Genomic DNA, 24,251 nt, shown 5'->3' with positions numbered 1-24,251 from the left:
TTAGAAAAAAATAGTGCTATGGATGATGCTTCATTCATGATATAAATAATTATCAAACTTGAAATAACTTATGATTTCCTACAAGATAACATCCATCATTAAAACTAAGGATGTTTTATACTCACACAGAAACACACATCAGATAAGTAAAAATTCTCCAATTTACTCCCCAAATTTGTTCTTGTGAAACATGGGGAGAAAAGACAGGCAGATTTTGAATTCAGGAGCCTTGCCTTTTAGTTTATCTAATTAACTTTATAATTAACTTTATAACCTGAATTCAGTCACTTAATCTTTTTTACTTTCTAATCCTCTTTCATAAAATGAGAGAGTTAAATTAATGGGTTTCAAGGGTCTTTCAAAAATCTTAAGATTATTTAAGAAAGTAGATCACATGTCTTGTTCTACTCTGACCTTCATTGCCATATGAGAAAGAGAAAAGCTTTACAATTTTCATTTTTAGAAATATTCATCCACATTTTATGGGCTACATTATAAAAATAAAATTTATATTATACAGGTGCTCAGTTTTATGCATTGAATACTAGCTATAAAAAGTACATATAAAATGTTCACATAAAACATTATTTATCTAGTGACTGTCCTGTTTTAATATGTACTTACCTGATGCTGTTGAGTCACTACTGCATATTAACACATTATTGATACCATATTATTATAAATCCTATTATCTAGTTTTCGGAAAGCTAACTCTGACACTATGCTGATATTAGGGATAAAAAGGAGATAGCATCTTACAAAGCAAGAACCCTCAAATAGGGCAATGCTGATTTAAACACATTGTAGGGAAGTGCCAGTATTTCACAGATGAAAAACGCAAGACCTTGACAAATGCAAGACTTGGAAATATGATCTTCCTCAAATAAGCCTAAGATCACAGTCTAGAGGGGTAAAAACATAATGAGTTCTTCTAGTATTTGAGTTATCGTGGAAAGGAGGAGCGGAAGCAAAGGAGTAAAGGCCGATGAAGGTGACAGTCATATTGGACCACAGAGACTCTTTGTTCTAGGGTGTAAGGTCTTTGTATTTTGCATTTTTTTAGTTTCTTCTCTATGACAGGTACACAGGCCTCATCTGAGTTGGAGGTCCTTGCTGTAGTATTGGGGATGTAAAGAATTTAGCCTTCCAATGGGAAAGTTGTCAAAGGGGGAAGAATAAGGAAATACACAAAATATAGTAAGTTTAGTGTAAAAGATACTTTCACAAAGTGGAAAGAGATTCATATTCTGGTAAATATTTTTGTAAAGTATTCCAGATCAGTAAGCTGAACCTTTAAGCAGGAAGGATCTCACTTTTTGAAAGTCAGCTTTGAATTTGGAGTACAGGTGAGTTCGAAGTTTTTTTTCTTTTCTTTCTAAAAGGGAATCTTTCACCTATAGGGTTATTGAGGAGAGCTTTAGGTCAGTTTGTAGAGAAAACCCTGGGCTACTAATTTAGAAAGAAGTTGAGCCTGCTTGTTTTACTTGCCAAGAGCTTCTGGAACAGTGGTCTCCAAAACTGAGTGTGTGTGTGTGTAGAGCCTTGTATATCTATGGAAAATGTAGATTCTTATGCACCACACCAAGTGATTTTCATTCCAAAGGTCCAATCCCTAAGACTCATCACATTCTATTCTGGGGAGTGGGGAGGGGATACCAGGCCTGTAGGTATTTAACCTAGAAAAGTGGAAGAATGCAATTAAAACCTCTAAAATATGATGACTAAGGTAAGTACAAGCTTATTTACCCCATTACAAAAAGTACAGTTTGAAAGCTTGTTTTGAAAATTTATCCATAATAACTGATAAATATGTTTTTACAGGTATTACATATCCTATATAATAAAGAGCTAATATGCAAATGGATGCCACACCCTTGTGCCCTCATGCTGGGGCGAGGGGACCTGAGGCCATGCCCCCCGCCCAGCGGGGCTTGTTGGGGGACCTAAGGCTGCGCCCCCACCACCCAGCGCCAGGCTGGGGGACCTGAGGTTGTGCCCCCTGCCCTGCAGGGCTTGACGGCGGTAGGGCTGGCTCGGTCTGGGTCTTGTGCAATTTCGAGGCACACGTGGGTGGGTGGGGATTTGATTCTGGGTCCCGCAGCACGCCCCAGACTCTGACAGGAGGGAGATTTTCATATACATTTTACTAATTTTCTTTCATTTCTGACATTTCTATTATAGAGAAAGGGCAAATAGCAATATTAAGATATTTTCTCTTATTAACTCCCTTTTAATATGCACAAATTTTGTACACCAGGCCACTAGTACATATATAAACATATGCATGCATACACACAAGTGAACATGCCAATATAAATGTGTAATATTATATAATCCTTATGCTAACTTTAGATATTATTATTTTCATTTCACAGACTTGGTTGTTAAAATATTTTGAAGTGAAATGAAATTAGAATTTGATTAAAGTGATAAAATCAGAGGCAAAAATTAATACAGATAGTTTAACTAATTATAAAAATCTGAAAGATTTTAGTTTTAATTTAAAATGTGATTGCTTTATATTGCAGTAAACATAGAAGTATGATATTTTTTTAAAGTCACTGCAGTCTTTCAAAAGTTTTTAATGTGCTATAGGTATGTAGAAACTATTTAGATTTAGGCATAATACACTTCGACAAGCTATAAAAAAACATATTTAGTGCCCATGATCTGTATTTATCGTAAAAGCTGTACAAAAAGTAGACTATCTATATATATAAAAGCCTAAGCGAACGTTAAGGTGGAATGATTGGAACAACTAGAATGACCCATCACTATGATGCACACTGAACAGGCAGGCAGGTGAGTGGTTAGGTGTGAGCAGGCAGGCAGGAGAGCGTTTAGGGGCAAGCAGCCCTGGATTGTGAGAGGGATATCCAAACTGCCGGATGTCCAACTGCAGGGATCAGGCCTAAACTGGTAGTTGGACATCCCCCTAGGGATCTCGAATTGTGAGAGGGCACAGGCTGTGCTGAGGGACACTCTCCCCCCACTCACCCCCGCACAAATTTTGTGCACCGGGCCTCTAGTTTTGTTATAATAATCTTGAAAAAAAAAATGTTCTGGTGACCATGTCTTTCAATTGAAGCATTTAATAAAAAGAGCTTTGATCTGATTTTTAAAAAATTCTAGCTCCCAAAATAAAAATTATATGTGTTTTGAACAATAATTCATGATATTGTTACAATAAGGTTAAAGCATACAACTCAAGCAGTACTGGAGTCCTTCAACATTGAAGACTAGTTTTGTAAATTGCCAGGCCTCATTAATACACTTTAGCCAGTATTTCATCTGAACAGACCTTGAACAACTTGCTTCTTTAGCTTTTGCTGTGTAAAGAAATTTCAGTGTTGTCAATAGTATTGATTCTGTCAATTTAATATTTTTGTTCTTGTAATAATAGATTATCTTCTTATCCTCCAAAAATCCCCCATCAATGGAAGGTTTTAATGAAATCTAATTTTAACTGTTTGCATTATACTCCTTAAAGATTTAAAAATGTGATTGTGTTTGCAACTATTTTCTGCAATGATCACTGTATGATCCTGAATCTTGATGTGCATTTACATTAAGTCATTGATGTGAGCGACCAAACTAATAAAACACAGCCCCTATTTTGTTTTGTGTGTTATTTTAATCAATACAATCTCTCCTGGTTTAATAGGAAGTGAGCCCCAAGGACTGCTCATATTAGCAGATATTTACAAAATGGTTTTTTTTTTTGCTATTAAAGAGGCATTACAAAATAATGTCAGAGGTTAAAGCAATATCATTTCTTCACCTTCTTTGGACCACTATTTCATTTTAATTCACACTATCAATATAAGTGGGTGGGGGGAACAGTACCTGAGGCCTTTCCTTTCATCTTAATAAGATAATTTCATAAAAACTTTACATTTTGGTGATAGCTTTTATTATCCTGCCCTTTGATTCTGAATTATATCCTTATTTTCTACAAAAATTTCTAATTTTCTCTCTTGTAAACCCCACAACAGAATACAAGATGTAGTCTGTCGTTAAATGTGTAGAATTTTACCCGTCTTGCTGGCTTCTCTTTCTCTGCAGGCACTCCATCTGCACCGTGTACATTGAAGTGCTTCCTCCAAACAATCAAAGCCCTCCCCGCTTCCCACAGATGATGTACAGCCTAGAAGTCAGCGAGGCCATGAGGATCGGTGCTGTTTTATTAAATCTACAGGTATGTTCTTAATATATATATATATATATATACATACATACAAGTATATATGTGTATGTATTTCCACAGCGACAACCTTGAAGACTAATGGACTTATATTTGTGCCTGGCGGGGGGAGGGGGGGGGGGTAGGAGCTCACATGTCTGCATACACTTGAGTCAATGAAATTTCCATCTGGAAAGGAAAGCAGGGGTACTATGGTTGGAGGGTTTCCACAGCTAATCTATTCTATTGATTGCCACAATTGAAGAAATACTGTGAGCTGGCAGGGATTAGCTGCAATCATTACAAGAGAGAATGAAGGGAGTGGAAACAGGCACTTGAATATATTTTACGTTGCAACCAAAGAGTCTGCAGCTGACTGTTATTTTCTGTCTTGGCTTTCTTTGCCCCAGCAGGATTTATTTTTGCTGCAGTGTTCTATGGAGAGAATAACTTTAGGTGCACAGGCTGATGGTAGGCAGTCTAATTCTGAGGCACACTTCATTCTATGCCATAGAATCTATGGCCATGGGCAAATCATGTAATTGCTGTGCCTTGGTTTATTTATTTAGATGAAGGGGGCAGGTTTAGCTGATATGTTCATTTGCAGCTTCTGATTCATATGGATTACTTGCAGGGTGATAGTTTGGTTTTCACTTGGTATATATTCCTAACTAAAGCATATTTGCCCAGAGAAGGCTGTGTCTTCAACTGAATCGATAGCTTCAAGTTGGACTACCTATGGTATTGGTAACTGTCACTTGCTGTAAAAGTCATAAGGTCCGTGACATGACTTATTGCTTTACCTATGGATATTCATAGGACAGAGAATTTATCTTCCTCTGGAGTTACGTGGGAATGACAGGAGTTGCTGACACGAGAATTCAGGAAGCTGACCTTGCAGGTTAGGAGAGCTTTCAATAGGATGATTTCGGAAAATCCCAGGATCAATGTTTACCATCAAATGAGTTGACATAAGGCATAGCTATAAATTGTTCAAATTCCATTTGAATATTGACATCATTTCCCTGATGATGGAAAAGTGAAGGTTCTAAAGGATGTTTGTATTGGAAAGAATGTAAAAATAATGAAACACAGCAACCTCATTATCCAGATGTGGAAAGTGAACCCCATAGAGAGTAAATGACACCTAAGAAGAGTTGATTGAATTCTCATCATTTCCAAAATACGACTCATTCCATTATATCCCACTTATTTTTGAGGCTGCTAAAAATTTGGTTGGCATTATCAGATACTTTCCTGTGCCTCTGTTCTAGGACCTATTGTGTCTCTTTTCTCTAGTAACTAGAAAGGGTTTGCTTTTGGTATTCATTTTCTATTAAAACATGTGGAAAACAAAATTATATGAAAGTAGACTTATTAGTAATATAGAAATTTGGAGGATTTTAATGGATAAAATAAAAGTAAGAAAAAAAATGCAGTTTCTTTAGGGAGGGGAAAACAGCTAGTTAAATCATTAAAATGTTGCCCTAACCAGTTTGGCTTAGTGGATATAGAGCGTCGGCCTGTGGACTGAAGGGTCCCAGGTTCGATTCCGGTCAAGGGCATATACCTTGGTTGTGGGCACATCCCCAGTAGGGGGTGTGCAGGAGGCAGCTGATCGATGTTTCTAACTCTCTATCCCTCTCCCTTCCATTCTGTAAAAAATAATATATATATGTATATATGTGTATATATATATATATATATATATATATTTATTAAAATGTTGAAATATCCAAAACCAAATATTAAGACAAGTGCATTTAATGAAATTCTTTTATTTGCATATATGAAGATTTATTTATTTAAACAAGAAGTAAAGAATAATAAATATTAGATTTGTTAGAATCAGGCCAAGAAACTTTAAATGTTTTACATTTAAATATGCCTGAAGAATGTACCTATATGTTATTTAACTTTCTATAAGGTGAGACATAATTTTAGTTGTGAGGTAGCTCAGATTTCATTGCAATACATCCCAGAGAGATTTTGGAATCATATTATAGGAGAATAATTCCACTGGAGAGTTAAAGATGAAAGGAGCTGGCCTTTTTCATATCTCAGATTTCTCTAGTACAAAAGCTGAGAAAACGGTTGAAATGACATTTCTATTCACCCTTTGTGCTTCTGACAGAAGCAAAAGAAAGGGTGCCAATCGCAGTGGCGTCTCTATAGAAAGAACTGGGGTGACACAATCAAGGCGTCTTTCATAGGCCACTAGCCATCCACTTCTGCTCATGATCAACTGAGATTGAATTTAAACCAGAGACCTAAAAACCCAAAAGCTTCCATCAGATTACTCTTCCAAAGACTTCTAATAACAGAAGTATTAGAGGTCTTCCTAGCTGCATCCCAATTTTCATTTTCACACATAGGTCCACTACCCAGGGCTGACTCACTGCTCAATTTAGGAAAACAGAATTTATGGGAAAATATTTTCAAAGATAAGAGCAGACTGACTTCCAAATAATCTGTTTTGACTGAGATCAAAGTGGTTTCTTTCTAGAGAACAATCTTTGTGTCTCCCCTCCCCCTTTTAAGAGTTTTCTTTGCATTTTATATAAAAGTTGTTTGGGAGGCTGCAATTTTTCTCAGTGAATTAAAGCTGTTTTGCCTGGCTGTTTGATTGATGGTGTTCTGTACCCAGAGCTCTTCTCTCAAATGTCTTATGCTGACTGGGGTTAGCAATAGGTGAGATTTTTTTTTTTTTGTCTCCCTGCATGTTTCTATATCTTTCTCATCTGCTGCCAGTGAGACCAGTTGGAAGGGTGCGCTGGAGCCACATTGTGCACTTGAGATCAGAAGAGCCCATTGTGTGCATCGCTCTCCAACTCTATGTTCAATTATGTATCATTGTCAGCTTGAAATCGGCCATGGTGGTTGGATTTATGTCATAGAGATGGACAAATGCAACAAATCATGTATTCCTACTCCAGAGCTGGTTGTTAAACTTTTACCAGCACACCCATGGATATGTTGCCAATTTCCCCAATATTGAAATTCTTAACATGAGTTAAGTCTAACAGCTTTTTCCATCTTTGTCCCTCTGAAATGGTAATCTAGTTGCATCACTCTAAAAAGGGGCCAATCCTTCCAAATAGGACTATGTGTTTTACTCAAATATAAGGTCTCAGCTGTCTTCTCTCCTTACAAGAGCATTATTTCCTTCCAAATCACCCTTTTATCTGACTCATATTCCACCATTAGCATAATCCTCCTCTCTTACATAATCCTCCTTTCTTGTATCATCACCATCCTCCTCATCCTCATATAATAATAATAATATCTAATACTTGAGTGGCACATTGCAGGTTGTACAGAGCCAGGCACTGTTCAAGTTCTTTACTTATTTAATCAGTAAAGATAGCTAGATTATATTTGCACACATGCTCAATTTCAGAATTCAATGATCTATAACTAAAAGGTTTACATCTTACTCTGTGTCCATTATTGACCAATTCCAACCCTTTTCTTCATCATTGTCACTCCACTCAGAAGGATGGAGCAGGCTCTATCTGTGACAGTGTTGTTCTCTGACAGAGTGAAAAGCAAGGCGCAATAAACCATAAACCGGCTCTTACTGCTTCTTCCAGAAGTGACACACAGCCCTCCTGCCTACATTTCATTTGCCAAACCAAGTCATAAGACTGCTCCTGGGCTAATCAGAGTAGGGATCTATAAGCCTTCACACTAATCACATAGCTAAGTCTGATGCCAAGATCTATGAGGTCCTTTGGTATATAGTTTCCATTTTAAGTCATTGTACACACAGTTTTGCTAAATGTTTCACCCCTGCCTATCATGGCTTTCCATCCTTACAGCGTTCAGTGGCTGTTTCCTTACCGCCCTCTACACTCTTGAAGCTCACGCTATTTATATTCTGGGTGTTTGTTGGGGCACACTCACTTTTCAGTACCAAATTATAGAATAGGCTAGCTAGGTTTTTGTTGCCAAATTTCACATTCAAATAGTTGGCACTCTTTGCTCCACAACCGAGGCCGATGAAGCAGCCTCTGTCTAGAGTGCTTTACTGATCTCTTCACTGTAAGCAATGTTTTCTGTGAGCAAGAAAACAAAATAAAACCTAATTCATTGCTGTTACCTAGAAGTAATGCATATAACATCTACCCACACTTTTATTTCCATTAGCCAAAGCAATTCATTTGGCTACTCCTCAGTTAATAGGTCAAGAACATACAATCTCCCAGTGGTTCTCAACCTGTGGGTCTCGACCCCTTTGGGGGTCGAATGACCCTTTCACAGGGGTCACCTAAATACATCCTGCATATCAGATATTTACATTACGATTCATAACAGTAGCAAAATTACAGTTATGAAGTAGCAATGAAAATAATTTTATGGTTGTGGGTCACCACAACATGAGGAACTGTATTAAAGGGTCTCCGCATTAGGAAGGTTGAGAACCACTGATAGACAAATGGTTCCACAAGTCACATAGCAAAACCTGATGTTGGTAGGGCAGGGAAAAGCAGGCGGGGGGGGGGGGGGATTTGTATTTGGGGTAGGGAAGCAGAGATTAAATGAGATAGCATGTAAGATGTACAGCTCAGTGGCTGAAATGAAAAAGAAGGTGCTTAAATTATGGTAGCTATTTTTAATTCTGGTCTCTTGCAAACAGCAAGAGAATGTAAAGCAGCTAGACACAAATAGCAGGAGAAAAGAGAAAATGCTGAGAAACAGACTAAAAAGTTGTATGTTGCTATCTCTGGTTACCTGAGAAAAAAATCATAAATATTACTAATGAAGCTACTTGAGTATAAACATAAGACTGCTTTAGTCAGCTTGCAATGTGCATTTTATTTTTGTCTTTATCTATTCTTCTCATTATTTATAGTTTCAAGAGCTATAGATTTTAAACTGTATGCCTCAAGGAATTATTATTTTTAGTCCTGAAGAAAAAATTCTGCTGCCTTGATCTTAACTACATAATTGATCCATTTCCATAACAGTTTGAATGAAATGCAAGCTTTCCTATAATAGCCTGCCATTCTGCATTACCAGGTCTTGTCTTAGGTGCAAATTTGTTTCTCTTGCATCCTTCAAATATTCTAAATATCCCTTCCTTCCTTCCTTCCTTCCTTCCTTCCTTCCTTCCTTCCTTCCTTCCTTCCTTCCTTTCTTCTTGTAAAATAGTATATATTTTCCCCTGAAGATGATAATAGAATTTTGTGATTTAAGAAAGGTTTGTAGCTGGAGCAGTTACAAATTGGCCCTGCACTATAGAATTTGCTGTGTCATTTATATTATGGGGATCACTTTGAATATGTTACTTGAAGATTTTCCCTTTTGCCACTGAAGAAGCACTTTTTTTTAAGCATTCTGGTTCTTTAATGTGTTACTGAATAGATTAACACTGCAGTAGCAAAAAATGACAATTATGACAATTTCCCCTTTAATTTCATAATATGTTACTTACTCTATTTAGTAGGTTACCCCAGTTTTGATAAATGTGAGAAATGACAGTCATTTATTTCCCTCTTCATTTTCAGTTCATGAAGTGGAAAGTACACTTTCTCATCTTTCTTTGCACTAGACTTCAGGTGGTTCTTTCATCATTAATATTATATCAAAAGAATAATTTCACTGTGAATATACATAAGAAAGTTGACATACATTGAACACTGATTAGTTATCTAGTGCCAAAGTATAATTTCTATTTTGTATGAAGGATAGATAGATAGACAGATAGATAATTTGAGAGAAGGAGAGAGATATGTGTCTTACAATTCCAAGCATCTGCTTATTGCAAAAATTAAATCAAATTTGTAGTAAACATTTTCTCCTTTATAGCAGAGGTGCTCTTATGTCTAAGTTTCCAAACACAATTTTGGTGCCCTTGACACTAAGGGATACACATTATCTAGGGATGATTTTTCATCTCTAGGAATATAAAGCTGTCCAACATGAGGAAAACATATATTTTATGTATTTTCTATTCATATGTGTACCTTCCTCTTCCCAACGTATAACAGAGCCCCATGTAAATCTTTCGTAGACTACAGTGTGTTTATAGAAATAAAGGCAGGGAAGTAACAGGGAGGTTAGGGAAAGCAGAACCCTAGGTCTGATACATTCAAAACAGTTATCTCTTAAATCATCTTTTCTTTGACCCTTGCTTTCTTAAGAAGGAAGTAAACATGATTTAAAAAATGTGCAATTTTGCCCCAGAACAGCTGTAGGCTATAACTCAAATGCATGTTTTAATAGAGTTAGACTTCACTTCTGTCTCTGATTTACACTTTAACAAGAAGTAGGACACCTAGGAAATGGGTGAAAATAATCTTATTTTTCCCTCAGAGAGGGCTAGTAGCTTAGAAAACTTGACATGGTGCCGGAAATACAGCCATATTCTCAAGTTCTTTTGAACTTCAAAATAAATTAAGATGAAATAGCCTCTTCTGATAGTATAGAGCGTAAAGCAGATGTGTTGTAGCTGGTGGGACAGGTGGACACAAGTAACAATTTATGGTTTGTATTCAGCCTGGAGGCAGAGGTTCACTCACAAGGAGAATAGCTCTCTTGTGGCACATCCTGCTCCCAGTTGTCATCAACACTTGGATGAAGATGTTTACAGCCTTCCATCACCGCATGTACCAAGCCTCTTTGCACCTGTATTCATGTTTTGTTTTTAATTCTCTAAAAGTTCAGCCCAGCCAGTGTGGCTCTGTGGTTGAGCATCAACCTGTGAACCAGGAGATCACGGTTCCATTCCTGGTCAGGGCACATGCATGGGTTGTGGGCTTAATCCCCAATGGGGGGCATACAGGAGCCAGCCAATCATTGATTCTCTCTCAAGGATGTTTATATATCTCTCTTTCCCTCTCCCATCCTCTTTGTTCTTATCTAAACTGTTTCCTCCATTTGCATACTAGATCAATGCTTCTCAAGCCCCTGTAATGAAGGACACACTTAAATGAATTACTAGAAAAATAAGAGACAAAAGACAAGGAATAAAAGCCCAATTTTTACCATTAGATTCAACAGATATAAAATCATCCTGTCAAATTATTTTAAAGTTTTCTCATCTACTCTAAATTTTACTCTAGATAAATTGAGTCTAAATTTTTTATATCATTACTAGGGGCCCAGTGCACGAATTTGTGCACCTTGAAAGGAACTGTGGGCTGTGGAGGCTGCGGTGGGCACAGAGGCGGGTCTTGGCTCATCTTCTGCACCCCTGCCCAGCCCCTCCTGCCATGGTCTTCCAGTCCCGTCTGCCTGCAGCCCCGCTCCGGCCGCTGCCACTCCCATGCACCGATGGTGCTGGCCCTGCTCGCATCCGCTGACTGCACTGAGCAATTGGGGCCAGCGCCAGCAGCAGGTGTGATTGTCAGCTGCTGCCCTGATCACCCCTCAGGAGCAGGGGGAGGTGGAGAAGCCCTCAGGGGCAATCAGAGCCAGCAGCTGCCGCTCGCAACCATTGATGGTGTCAAGTAATCAGAACCGGCGCCAGGCACCGGCAGCGGGTGCGAGCAGTGGCTCCAGCATTGGCAGCAGGTGCAAGCGGTGGCTCCAGTGCTGGCAGCAGGTGTGAGCGGGGCCAGCACCAGTGCAGGAAGCAGATGTGAGCACTGGGCAGGACCACGCCCCCGCTGACCTGCTCCATCATCCCGCTGCAGCCAGCGCCCGCCATGTTCTGCACACATGTCCCCTGGTTGTCAGCGCACATCATAGCGACTGGTTGTTCGGTTGTTCCACCGTTTGGTCTATTTGCATATTAGCCTTTTATTATATAGGATAATGACCACTTTGCAGAGTGGACCACACTGCTCCATGGACCACACTTTGAATAGCACTCAGGATTCCCAGATAGTATGCAAGGCCCAGTGCAAAATGAAAACACAGCACCTTTTAAGTGTGGGTCCTTTCCACCAATTCTAGGTTCTGCCCACTCTGGCCTGCTCAAGAACATTGCTCCAGAATCACCGATTTACTTTTCTGTATCATGAGCTTTCTTGCTGTGTGATCATTTCCATTAGCATGAAAATCTTCATGGTATCTCCTAATTTGAATACAAAGCAAGAACAATGAAAAAAATGGACTTTCATTCCATAAACCACTCTTGCAACTTACCCATTTCTCTGCTTTCCTTCATTGTGGAAACCACCCAGATATGTTATCCATATTTTCCTGAAGAAAGTTTTGCTGGTTTTTTTTTCTCCTATTGTCCATTGACCTTACTATAATCAAGATTACAAGGTAGGCCCTTTATATACCTGTACCCATGAGTCAGATGCAGGTTGTCCCAGAAATCAGTTTGAATTTTTCAAGGTAGGCATTCTCAGAATAAGACCAGCAGCTAGAGCCCCTCAGCAGTCAACATTTCCAACATACAGGGAAATAATTTATTTGTCCCTTGAAGGGAGGATGGGCAGCCAAATCATAGTATTATCATAGCATCTCAAAATTAATGTGTCTCATTAACTCAACTCCTAGTACTTACTTCTCAGATCCCCTAGATTCACAGTGGTTGGCAAACTGCGGCTTGTGAGCCACATGCAGCTCTTTGGCCCCTTGAGTGTGGATCTTCCTAAGTCTTAGGAGTACCCTAATTAAGTTAATAACAATGTACCTACCTATATAGTTTAAGTTTAAAAAATTTGGCTCTCAAAAGAAATTTCAATCGTTGTACTGTTGATATTTGGCTCTTTTGACTAATGAGTTTGCCAACCACTGCCCTAGAAAAACAATGGCCCTCCTTCATTTTCATATATTCAGTAAGTTATGACTTCATTTTTCCAAATTCTCAGTCCAAAGCCCTTCAAATCATCTCTGACTTTTCTCTTTCTTCATTGCCCCCCTTTCATTTCCAATCAATTAACAAAGCTGGATGGTCCCAAAATATATCCAAAATTTCACCATTTCTTACCACTCACACTGCTTTTATCCTGATCCTAGCCACCATCAATGTGTGCCTATATTACTGGACTTTACTCTCATCGCACCATGACACAACATCCTTTCACTGACACAACAGACAGATGTTTAAAAATTAACTAAGATCACTTTTCTCTGAAAATCTTTCAATGGCTTCCCCAGAACACCCAGAATAAAAGCAAATGTCTGATACCCACCTGACTTCACCTCCCACTTCTCATCCTATATTCTCTCAGGCTTTCTATTCTAGTCGCATAGGATACTGCTTTGCACATGGGGCCACGCTGGCCTTGGGACCATTACACTTGCTGTTTTCACTGCCTGAAATGCTCCTTTCCAAGACATTCACATGGCTTAGGTCTTGTCTTCCCTTCCCATAGGTTTCTCCCTAGCAAAATGGTCATTCCTCATCACCATATATAAAGAAATAACAATACAATGTCTCAGAATACATACCTACTTTACTTTTACCCTATGTGCACTCTGTTCATTTTGTGTGATCTTACCTATCAGTATGCCAAACATTATATTAGTTTCACATTGACAGACACTTTGTTTTATGCACTATTGTATCTTCAGCAACAACAATAATACTTGGAATATACCATGCAATCAATAAAGATTTATTGAAAATTCGATGGCTCTGATTTCAAGAAAGGCTAGAACTAAGGTTTCAAACAGGGTCATCAGTCTCAGGCATGTTCCCCCTCTCTCTATTGATTAGCTCTGTGTGGACTTTTTCTGTCACACAGCCTCTGTAATTAGGACATAGAGATGATAAGAACCATCTTGTTCTTGATTAAATCTGAAATGAACACTTGAGGTCATGCAGCCTCAAGATGAGGTAAAAGGGAATGGATGTGTGGGAAGTTTTCTGAAAGACAATACACTCAAGTGATGAACTATAATAAATACCCCTAGGTATTGTAACAAAATAAAAACATCACTTATCTTAAAAAACTGCTTGCATATATTCAGAAGTAGAAAGACACATTTAAAGATGTATTTTAGCATTTTCTTCAGATATGTTTTGCTGTCCCAAGAATTGCATGCTTTTACAAAGCATTTATTGCTTTGTATTTCTAAACTGATATGTAGGGGTAGAGGTGGAGGATAGAGTAATGCAGAATTACCTAGCTAAGATGTTGGTGGTGCTGAAACTGAGAAACCCTGTCTTCACAGAGCATAGTCACCAGAACAATAAGGTAAATTATAATATATATTTTTTAATGAACTTTTACGAGGGATTGTAGGAATAGCAATGAGTTATTTTGGAGATAATGGCAAAAGACAACTCAAAATGATCTTCATTACCTAGCTAGTGCTGTTTCTAATCTTTCCTTTCCTTATTTCTATCAGTCTTTCCTTAAAGCCTTAGAGAATTCTTTCTAATTTTCTAGATGATAGTCAACTAATATACCTGTGTCTGTGGGGTTTTTGTTATCAAATATTGTGGAAGTGGTGGAGACCTACTTCCATCAAAGTCCTTCTTGTAACAGATCTTAAAACAAAAATGTATAGCCATAGCAGAAAATAAAATTTTGTATGTACTTCAATGTCAGAAGGCTACGTATGACCCAAAGAAAAGTTTACAATTTCTAAACCTGCTTGGTAAAAAGTTTTTTGTTGTTTCTTGTTTATTTTCATTGACCTAAATTAAGCCATTCTGCTCTTCCTAAGAGTTAAATAAAAGAGGACTAATCTGAAATATGGGCTTGAATGTGGAGTACATGTTTGGGCAATTTTTTGATAGCTACTGGAATTTTAATAACAGTAATCAGCATTACCTTTGGTAATTTGGCAATAAACCTGTGTTTACTGCATTCCTTATGGCTATTTATTGCTTCACATACTGGCAGCTAGTGTTGTTTAAAGCTTAACTATGCAAATGCAGTTATTTCTGTGAGATTTTGATAAGTAGAAAGAAACAAAAACAGTGTTACTGAAGTGTACTCAACAAACTAATGGGTGTCATTTGTCTAGGGAAAACAATAGGATTGCAGTTGATGTTGAGAAGTGCCTGTGGTGATTCTGCACTTACCTACCAAGAAATGGTTGATTTGGAGCTAAGAAAAAAATTTAGTTTAGATTTAAACATAAGCAAAAAAATATATGCATTGAAATAATTACTGAAAAACACTGAAGGATTCGATGTCCTGTATTTCAGTTTTGAATACATATTATTTTACTTGGGTTCCCCAAATCCCATAACAGTTTTAAAAAGAAAATAAAGGTGAGTCAGCTGGTTTTTCCTGAGCAGGATGCAGGGATGATTTCTTTCCTGGGTTCTTGTCTGCTTGAGAGTCCGGTTCATGTGCTCTACGTACTTTCCCTGAACTCTGAGGCCTGTAAGCTGTATGTAGGTTCCATTTAATTCCTAAAGCCTTGGCTACCTGTTGTACTATTTCTGCTACAAAGGTTGGGCCATTATCGGACCCTATAGTCAGAGGCATTCCATACCATGGAATTATGTCCTTCAGCAACACCTTAGTGACTTCTCTCGCCTTTTCTGTGCGAGTGGGATATACCTCGACCCAGCCTGAAAAGGTACAAACAAAGACTAGTAGGTATTTATTTCCTTTCTTTTAACATCTAATAAAGGCTGTCAAGTAGACATTTGGGTATGAGTTGGGGAAGCAGTATGGGCTAGAAATATGCATTTGCAGTTTTGAGCATTTAAGTCATGTTTAAATCTTTGAGATTTGATGACATTCTTAAGCAAATGAATGTGGAAGATAATCAAAGATTGATTGTAAGGTGCTGAGGATACAGAAGAACCAGGAATGAAGACCCAGGAGTACATATATCCTGAAAGCTAAGGAAAGCTTTTGGAAAATTGCTTCCATTTTCTGAGTTAAACAGAAATTAGAGTCACTAGCTGGAGGATAAAGATGGGGTAGGATAAATTGGAAACCTGAGGAGAAAGTGTTAAATAACCACATAGGGAAGAGGGAGAAGGAATAAAGTAGCAACATGAATCATAACAAAGGGATGGAATTTAAGGTTTTAGGGTATTCTCATGCATTACAGTGCCATTCTAGATTAGCTGCATTTCCAAGTTTCAGCTCTGTTATATTTGCATGTTATTTTTCATAATACTTGACATATTTTATAAAATTGAATAAACTGACATTTTTACCTAAATAAACTGATTTCAAAAAGGAAATTTTATATCAGAATCATAAATGACAAAAACAACACTACTTGCCATAAAACATACACAGTAATTAATATTAAAATATATTATTAAACATTAACATTTTGTTAAAGGGCCAACAACTTATTACCAGGGATACCCATCCACACTTTGGGAAACTGCTATACTGAACTTCAGTACTTACTCTCAGGTAGTTTAATAACATAAATCAGAACTTGTTTGCCTAAGTGAGAAGAGAAAAGATTATCTAAACCTATTGATTTTGATCTATGTTAGAATCCCTAAGGGCAGGTACTTTGTCTTAATGTCCTGTGAAATGTGTAGAATCATTCTGTGTATAGAGTGCACGCTACCTAGTGGTATTTGATGGCTGCATTTGTCTTTAACATGAGCAGAATATTAGATTAGTGAAGATTTGTTTCTTGAGCAAAATTCCTACTTAACAGTATCTAAACACACTGCTTAATACTTCTATGTCCGTATTGGTGGTTCTGAAAAATGGGTGGCTTCAATTTAGATGCAGTGATTAATTTGGTGGAGCAGGCTAGAAAGAGTAGTTGCTTTGATCTTTAAAGATAGTTTTTGTCCTTCAAGCAAAAAGAAAGGGAAAACCAGCTTTGTCTTAATTTATCATGTTGCTAAACGTGTGTCAGCACACCAATGACTAAATTCCATTACTGCTAGCTATTCAAAGTGAGCCTCATTCAGTCATGACCTCGGGTTGTTTATCTGAGGCTAAATACAACAGGAGCTCCTTGCTACTGCTGCTCAGTTCCCTGGGCATGTTCCTACCACATGGCCTTTTCTCTTGCCAGTCCCTCTGCCTAGAAAGCCTTTCCCCATGTGTCTTGCTCTCTCACCTTTTATAAGTGTTTACCACATTTTCCTGATAGTCTATAAATAAGTGAAAATCCTTACTCTGTCCTCCCTATCTGTCCTTCCTGAATCATTTTATATTTTAATAACACTTATTTGGATCTGAAGCTATAAACTTTAATTAATTACTTTTTCTTTCTCCAAGTTTCAATATAAACTGCACAAAGGAAGAATTTTTTTTCTGTTGTTTACTGGTTTCTGCTGTTCTGGTGTTTAAAACAGTAAAGATGTTCAATAAATGTTTATTGAATTAATGAGTGAAAACTATCGGTGTTATTGTTATGATCTTCCTTTCGTAGGTAGGTATCTATCCTGAGAGGAGATAGAACAGCCAGGGCTGGAACCAGGTGGCTGACTCCAGAGCCTACCCAGTAAAATGTAGGGAAGATGAGTGCTCCCATACTCCTCTCGGACCTTTAGTGAAGGGCTCAGATTTGACCTGACTGATGAAAATAAAAATATAGGAATGTTTTTGTACTAAGGATAAGTGATTCTTTAAAAATTAAACAGTTGCTATTATCTCTAAATTAAAAAATATGTATTTTCCAATTAAGTAAATTATAAAGAACTCTAATTGGAATAGTGTCAGAAAAATAATATAATTGAAATATTGTGAATTTTGCATTCACCTATTAGGTTATTATGAGACTTAAATGAGAAAAGGCATGCAAATATAGTTTCTAATTTTAACTTGAAGATTCACTATTCAATAACATATATAAATTTCTGTCGATCATTTAGAGAAGGCTGGCTAGAATCATAATTAAAATTTTTTTAACAATTTTACAAATGTGTTTTAGGACACATATATGCACATGATCAAATCTTAATACTTTAAGAATCCTTGCTTCTGCTGAGTTCTCCAATTACTTGTTTTCTGTGTTATTTCTCCCTTTAGATATTGGCAAGTAGATATATATGGTATTTATACTAGAGCTAACACTTGTAATGGATAGATTGAAGAACTCTGAGCCACATGACATCATTTCCCCTTGTTTAGTTGACTGAGAGATTATGAATCTTCTCTAATTACTACACCATTTGCCACCGATCCTAAAATAACAACAAAGAATTTCCTAAGAGGATAAAAGAAAGAAAACAATCAAATGAGGATTTCCTTCTAAATCCTGGGTCTTCAAAGCTTCCAATCTGGGCATAACCTCACATGAGAATCAAGTAGGAAAATTATTGGCTCCCACAATCCTTAAAAGCCTGACATTTAAACCATCAAATAAAACTAAAGAAATACTTTAAAGTATCTCAGGGGTGGAAGTAATTAATTTAGCAGGAGGAAAAATTAAGAATCCTCTAAGAATTATTCTCTATTATCATTTTAGTAACATAACAAAATAAGGATGTATATGCATGAAATGATACCACAATCAAAGTGACCTCATCCCACAGAAGGAATAAATATTAGAGTAGACCTATTAAGAAAGAATCAACCTTAATCTGGACTTAAAAGTATTTGCACAAAGCTATCATGCTTCAGAATCTATTTCTTCTGGCATTTATGAAAACACAAAACAATAAATTGTCTCTCTCAAAAAAAACGCACATACCAATGAGCAAACAAACAAAAATGACAGTATTGACAGCAATTTGACAGGTAAAAATGACTGAAAGAGAAAAACAGAAAAATTTAATGTGAGCTTTTTAATGATAAAACATAGTCTCCAGATATGGCATAAATAATCTAGCAAAGCTTCTCTCATAGAACCTGGCACCTTCTAAATATTATCTGTTCTTATTCAGTTGTTTCAGGACTCGGGTTGTGGTAGTCTGGGAGAGACTTCTGTCCATCCATTCATTGTGGTAGCTGATAGAGTTGTTTATGACCAGGGCTATGTAATAATGCACGGCAAAGCCATCTGATCTACCAGTGGAAACAGCGCCTGCTGTTCTGGACATGGGAGTTCACAAGCGTCTGCTGGGCCAGTAACCTGTAAATAAAATTCTTTTAGCCATTTCTCAGATACATCCTCTCTCCTGGGTCATACTTAGGCAGATCCCTCTTATATCCCTTTTATATCGTCTACTAGAGACCCGATGCATGAAATTCGTGCAAGGGGTTCGCCCTCACAGCCCCAGCTGCCTCAGCCAGCCCTCGCAGCCCTGGTTTCATCTGGAAGGTTGTCCGGAAGGTCATCCGGACAGTTGTTCTGCTGTTTGGTCTAATTAGCATATTAGCTCTTTATTACATAGGATATTTATATTGTTTTACTCATCTCTTCTGTAATGGGTATAAGGACTCATTGGAAAAGGAAATTATTGAATGCTTTACATTTTTTAAAATTTTTTTTTATCCCTCCCCCACCCACCTCGAATGCTTTACATTTTAGATCAAATTCCTTCTCCAGCGCCACAGAGTAGAGTGTGTGTCTTTATTTTGGGTAAGAGAAACCCAGAACTCAAAGTCAGAAGCTATAGGTTTTAATCTTCTCTGACTGGAGTGACAGGAGGAGGGAGGAGGCAGAATAATATTTATTGGAAACTTAGAATGTGGCAGATGTCAGCCTGTGTGCCTTGGCATAGATTGTTTCAGTTAAACCTTCTAATATCTGTTAACTTTTATATTATTATGCATTTCATTTTGTCAGTGAAGAAATTGAGAAATAATCACACAATAAGTGGAGCCTGGTTTTAAATTCAAGCTGTCTGGCTCTATTATGCTTTCCTGACTTGATATATTCTGAGTAGAAAAAAAGAAAAAAGTGTATTAAATAATCTCTGTACATGTAAACATTTATGTAGAGTTTAATACATTCGTTTAAATTATAGACTTGGGCAAAATTAAATACATAAACCTTAGGAAAATCTCTACTGTGTTTCCCCACCAGGTAAGATTATATATGAGTTTAGAATTTATTTTTCTTATTCACGATTATAACTTTCAGATAAGATAAAATGACAGAAATTCTGGAATCATATATGAAATTTTTTTATTTTATATCTTGCCATTAGCTCATTTTTAATATTTATGCTATTAGTCATGGGTATTCTGTGCTGTTAGTTTCAAGTTTCTATATTACACTGTACGCAATAGGAGCCATATCAATTAGTTGTTAATTGAATTATGTTTTCTCTCTGAAGGCAACTGATCGAGAGGGAGACCCAATAACATATGCCATTGAGAATGGAGATCCTCAGCGAGTTTTCAATCTTTCAGAAACGTAAGTTGAAAGTGATTTCTGAATTTATTTATTTTCTTTTTTAAATGTTAAACAAGGTACAGCAGTTTCTAGTTTACTTTAGATTTTTCTATGAATATTAAGAAGAAGCTGGGGAGGGGGTGGCAATTCTGAATCCAGAAATTTTACCCAGGAGACTATTTATTTTAAACATTTTCACTAGGTAAAATCCACTGAGGTGGAAACATTTTATTTGCAGGAATAACTTGGCATTAATTAGATCCTTTAACGTTGTCTGATACTCATAATAACAATGACATTTCTATAAAGAGTAAATTGTTCATTCAAAGGGAATTTTGTAAAACAAAGTGCTTTACATTCAAACAAATTTAAGGTACCAGCAAAGTCCATCATTCAACTTGTGGATAATGTAGGTATATTCTAAAAATGTTAACACAAAAATATTGCTTGTCTGTATGTTCCTTTGGGGTCTATATCAGTGTCATTCTACTCACCTCTCTGAACATATCAAAGATAATGTTAACTAAAACCATTGAGAAAACTGGTAGCAGGCATTAAGAAAGGACTGAGGTTTGTGGAGAGAGCATTTGCTTTCTTCTGTAATAGCAAAGTAGCTGTTCTGTTGTAACATGTGGCTGGTTGTTCAAGAGCTGTACTTGCTGCCTGCCTGGTGTTTTCTGTGTGGTCGAGAGTGGCTTTACACCCTGAAACAATGGAAACCTAAACTTATCCCATGATTACAAAATGAACAATTTGACAAATGGGCCACACATTGCTTCAGTCTCAGAGACATTGGTACATGATGTCAAACCAAGAAAATCATATGTGGTCACTTAATCTTGTGAGGAATAGTTGCAATTTCACATTGAATAGGATGTTACAACCATGAGCGAATTTGCCCAGAAACTGGATTTTCCAGACTTCAGATTTTACAGATAAAAAAACTTCCACTTAAAAATGGAAAGACTTAACTATTTTGAATTTTGCCCTCTAAGTACATACAACTCAAAAATTAGCTATAACTTAAGATCATCATTAAATAAAGAAAAAAGTCTATAGAGGCACTTTAACAGTAATCAAGCCGATATGGTACTGATTTAAGAATAGATGTACCAGTATAAATTATTAAGGATGAAGCTTAAGGGTCCAGAAATAACTCCTAACATTTATGGCCAATTGATTTCCAGAAACAAAGGGCCCAGGCAATCCAATCAGGAAAGAATGATCTTTTCAGCTAATGAAGCTGGCACAGCATGCAAAAGAATTAAGTTGAATCTGTACCTCAGACTATTCACAAAAATTAACTCAAAGTGGATAGACCTAAATATAAGAGATAAAATTATATAACTCTTAGAAGAAAATACAGAAGTAAATCTATATGGTTTGGACTAGGCAATGCTTTCTTAGATAAGCCACAAAAGCACAAGTGATTAATGAGAAGACTGATAAATTGGATTTCATCAAAATTTGAAAAGGAAAAAAAAAGTGCTTCAAAGTATGCCATCAAGAAAGCGAAAGCCCACAGGTTGAGAGAAATTATTTTCAAATAATGTGCATGATAGGGACATATATCAAGAATATATTAAAAATTATTAAAACGCAAAAATAAACAGAATTAATCCAAATAAAAACAGACAAGGACTTGAATAAACACTTCTCCAAAGAAGATATATTAACGACCAATAAACAGATGAATATGCTTCTAATCACTAGTCATTAGGGAAATGTAAATTAAAATCACGAGATACCACTTCACACCCACTTAGAATGGCTATCATGAAAAGGAAAGGAAATAACAACTAAGGGTGAGGATGTGGAGCTGTCAGAATCTTCACATGTTTCTGGTGGAATGTAAAATGTGCACTCTGCAAAACAATTTGTCAGTTCTCTAAATGGTAAACAGAGTTCCCATATAACCCAGCAATTTCACTCATATCTACTCAAGAGAAATGAAAATATTCATTCACGTAAAAAGTTGCACAAACAATGTTCATGACAGAATTAGAATTATTTACAATAGCAAAATATGGAAACAACCCGAATGACTGTCTACAGATGGACGGATTCACAAAATGTATATCCACACCATGTGATATTATTTGTTAATAAAGGAGAATGAGGCCCTGAAACATGCTGCAGCATAGATGAAATGTAAGAACTTTATGCTCAGTGAAAGAAAACATTCACAAGGCCACATATGATATGATTTCATTAGTATGAAATGTCCAGAAGAGGCAAATCTATAGAGACAAAAAGTAGACGAGTATTTGCCTGAAGCTAGGAATCTGGGAGAGAGGGGAGTGACTGCTAATGGATACAGTGATGAAGATGTTTTAAAATTGATTGTGGTGATGGTTTAGCAACTCTGCAAATATACTAAAATGTATTGAATACCATACTCTAACTAGGTGAATTCTATGATATGTGAATTTTACATTAATAAAACTATTTAAAAGAGAGACAACCGTGAATATTTCACCTACCCTGGTAAGCAGGAAGCCTAGGTCTTTCTTTCTTTCTTACACTCTCTCTCTTAAAAATTTATATTTCTGTGTTTTTCCTTTGATGCTGAAGGATTTTACAGCTACTGGTTGTGAAATCTGATGAGCCATCCATTTTATAAAAGAAATTCTCCACTTGTTCTGGTACCCTGGCAATCATTCCTCTACTGTTTCTCATTTCTGCTTTTGAAATCAGAGACACCTAGGTGGGGTCACAGAAGTTCTTTAAGGTGTGGAAGATGTCAATACAGCATCCTCTTCTACTAAACTGACCACAGTTCTTAATGCTACAGCTCTTAGGTCAATTCAAACAGTCATCTCCTTAAATACAAACTGATTCTAGGAAGTGATAGGGAATAGAACATTCCCCCTTTCCCTTCTTAGTTCTTCTGGCTGGTCTAAGAATTAAATTGCCATGAGACAAATTAAAAGGAGAATATAACCAAATTTAAATTTAATTATGTATGTGCTTATAGAGATTCCGTAAGAATATAGGGCCTGATGACCTCTTAGGCAGTTGAGGTTTGTATGCCATCTTAAGCAATGGGGAAGAGGGTGGGGATAGTTGTTTGGGACTTCTAGTGGTGGAAGGTAGTTCACATGGAAATGGGAAGGCAAATGTTTAGTAAACAAATATAAACTCTAACCTAATAATAGGGCACAAGGAGGACTTTGAGCAAATGGACCTTGCTAGGTTCCTGTGTCTATCACACACTAATTCATATTAAACTATAGTTACCTGTGATGGTATCTCCCTTCCTGGAGTGGGTCCTCTATCTAAATTCTTTGAGGAAGCTAGAAGGAAGGTCAAAGTTTCTTCCTAAGTCATTTGTTTCTAAAAAATAACCAGCTTAAAATAATCAATACCCAACGAGGCATATTTTGGGGCAACAAACTTTGCTCCCCTTCAACAGGGAGTAGAGGGCAGATCCCTGTGATGATTGCATACCTTTTTTTCCCCCTTTGGCTGTACATGCCTTTGATGTCATATTTACACATCCGTTGTCAAATCCAGGATCATTAAGATTCTCCCCTATGTTTTTGTCTAAGTGTTTTATGGTTTGAGTACTTATATGTAGATTATTGTTTCATTTTGACTTAATTTTCACATATGGTGTAAAATAGTGCAATTTCATAGTTTTACAGTTTCCCATTGCCTCAGCACCATTTTCCCTATTGAATGATCTTGGCATCTTTGTTGAAAATCAATTGATCACAGATGTATGGGTTTATTTCTGGACAATTCTATTCTATTCCCCAGGATAGATGAGCGGTTTCAAATGCCCTAGTTTCCCATGAAACCCTTTACCCAGTCCTACCCCCTGGCTTTTGGAGCTCTTTCTATGCCTCAACTGTATCTTTTGCCTCAGGTGGTGTCAGGTTGCTCCTTTCCTTATATAATGTTTTCCAAAAATTCCCACTGCTTTTCTGCCTTGAGTGAGTTCTGAGTTAGACAAAACAAAGAAAGCCATATTATATCTTAG

At 37.0% G+C, this 24,251-nt stretch overlaps 1 protein-coding gene across 1 annotated transcript in view; it reads left to right on the top strand.

Moving 5' to 3' along the window:
• The window catches only part of PCDH15 (protocadherin related 15), a 632,895-nt gene that overhangs the window by 408,320 nt on the left and 200,324 nt on the right, over positions 1 to 24,251 (top strand). The window contains exons 15-16 of the mRNA XM_070432784.1: positions 4,066 to 4,198; positions 20,208 to 20,287. Of these exons, the coding sequence (XP_070288885.1) occupies positions 4,066 to 4,198; positions 20,208 to 20,287 (213 nt within the window). The remainder of the gene's footprint in view (positions 1 to 4,065; positions 4,199 to 20,207; positions 20,288 to 24,251) is intronic.

The sequence above is a fragment of the Myotis yumanensis genome, unplaced genomic scaffold (genome assembly GCF_028538775.1).
Source record: "Myotis yumanensis isolate MYYU_CA2020_CCGP unplaced genomic scaffold, mMyoYum1.0.hap1 SCAF_13, whole genome shotgun sequence".
Taxonomy (NCBI): Eukaryota; Metazoa; Chordata; class Mammalia; order Chiroptera; family Vespertilionidae; genus Myotis; species Myotis yumanensis.
The sequence above is the reverse complement of the archived record's forward strand: the minus strand, read 5'-3'. Positions and strand labels throughout refer to the sequence as shown.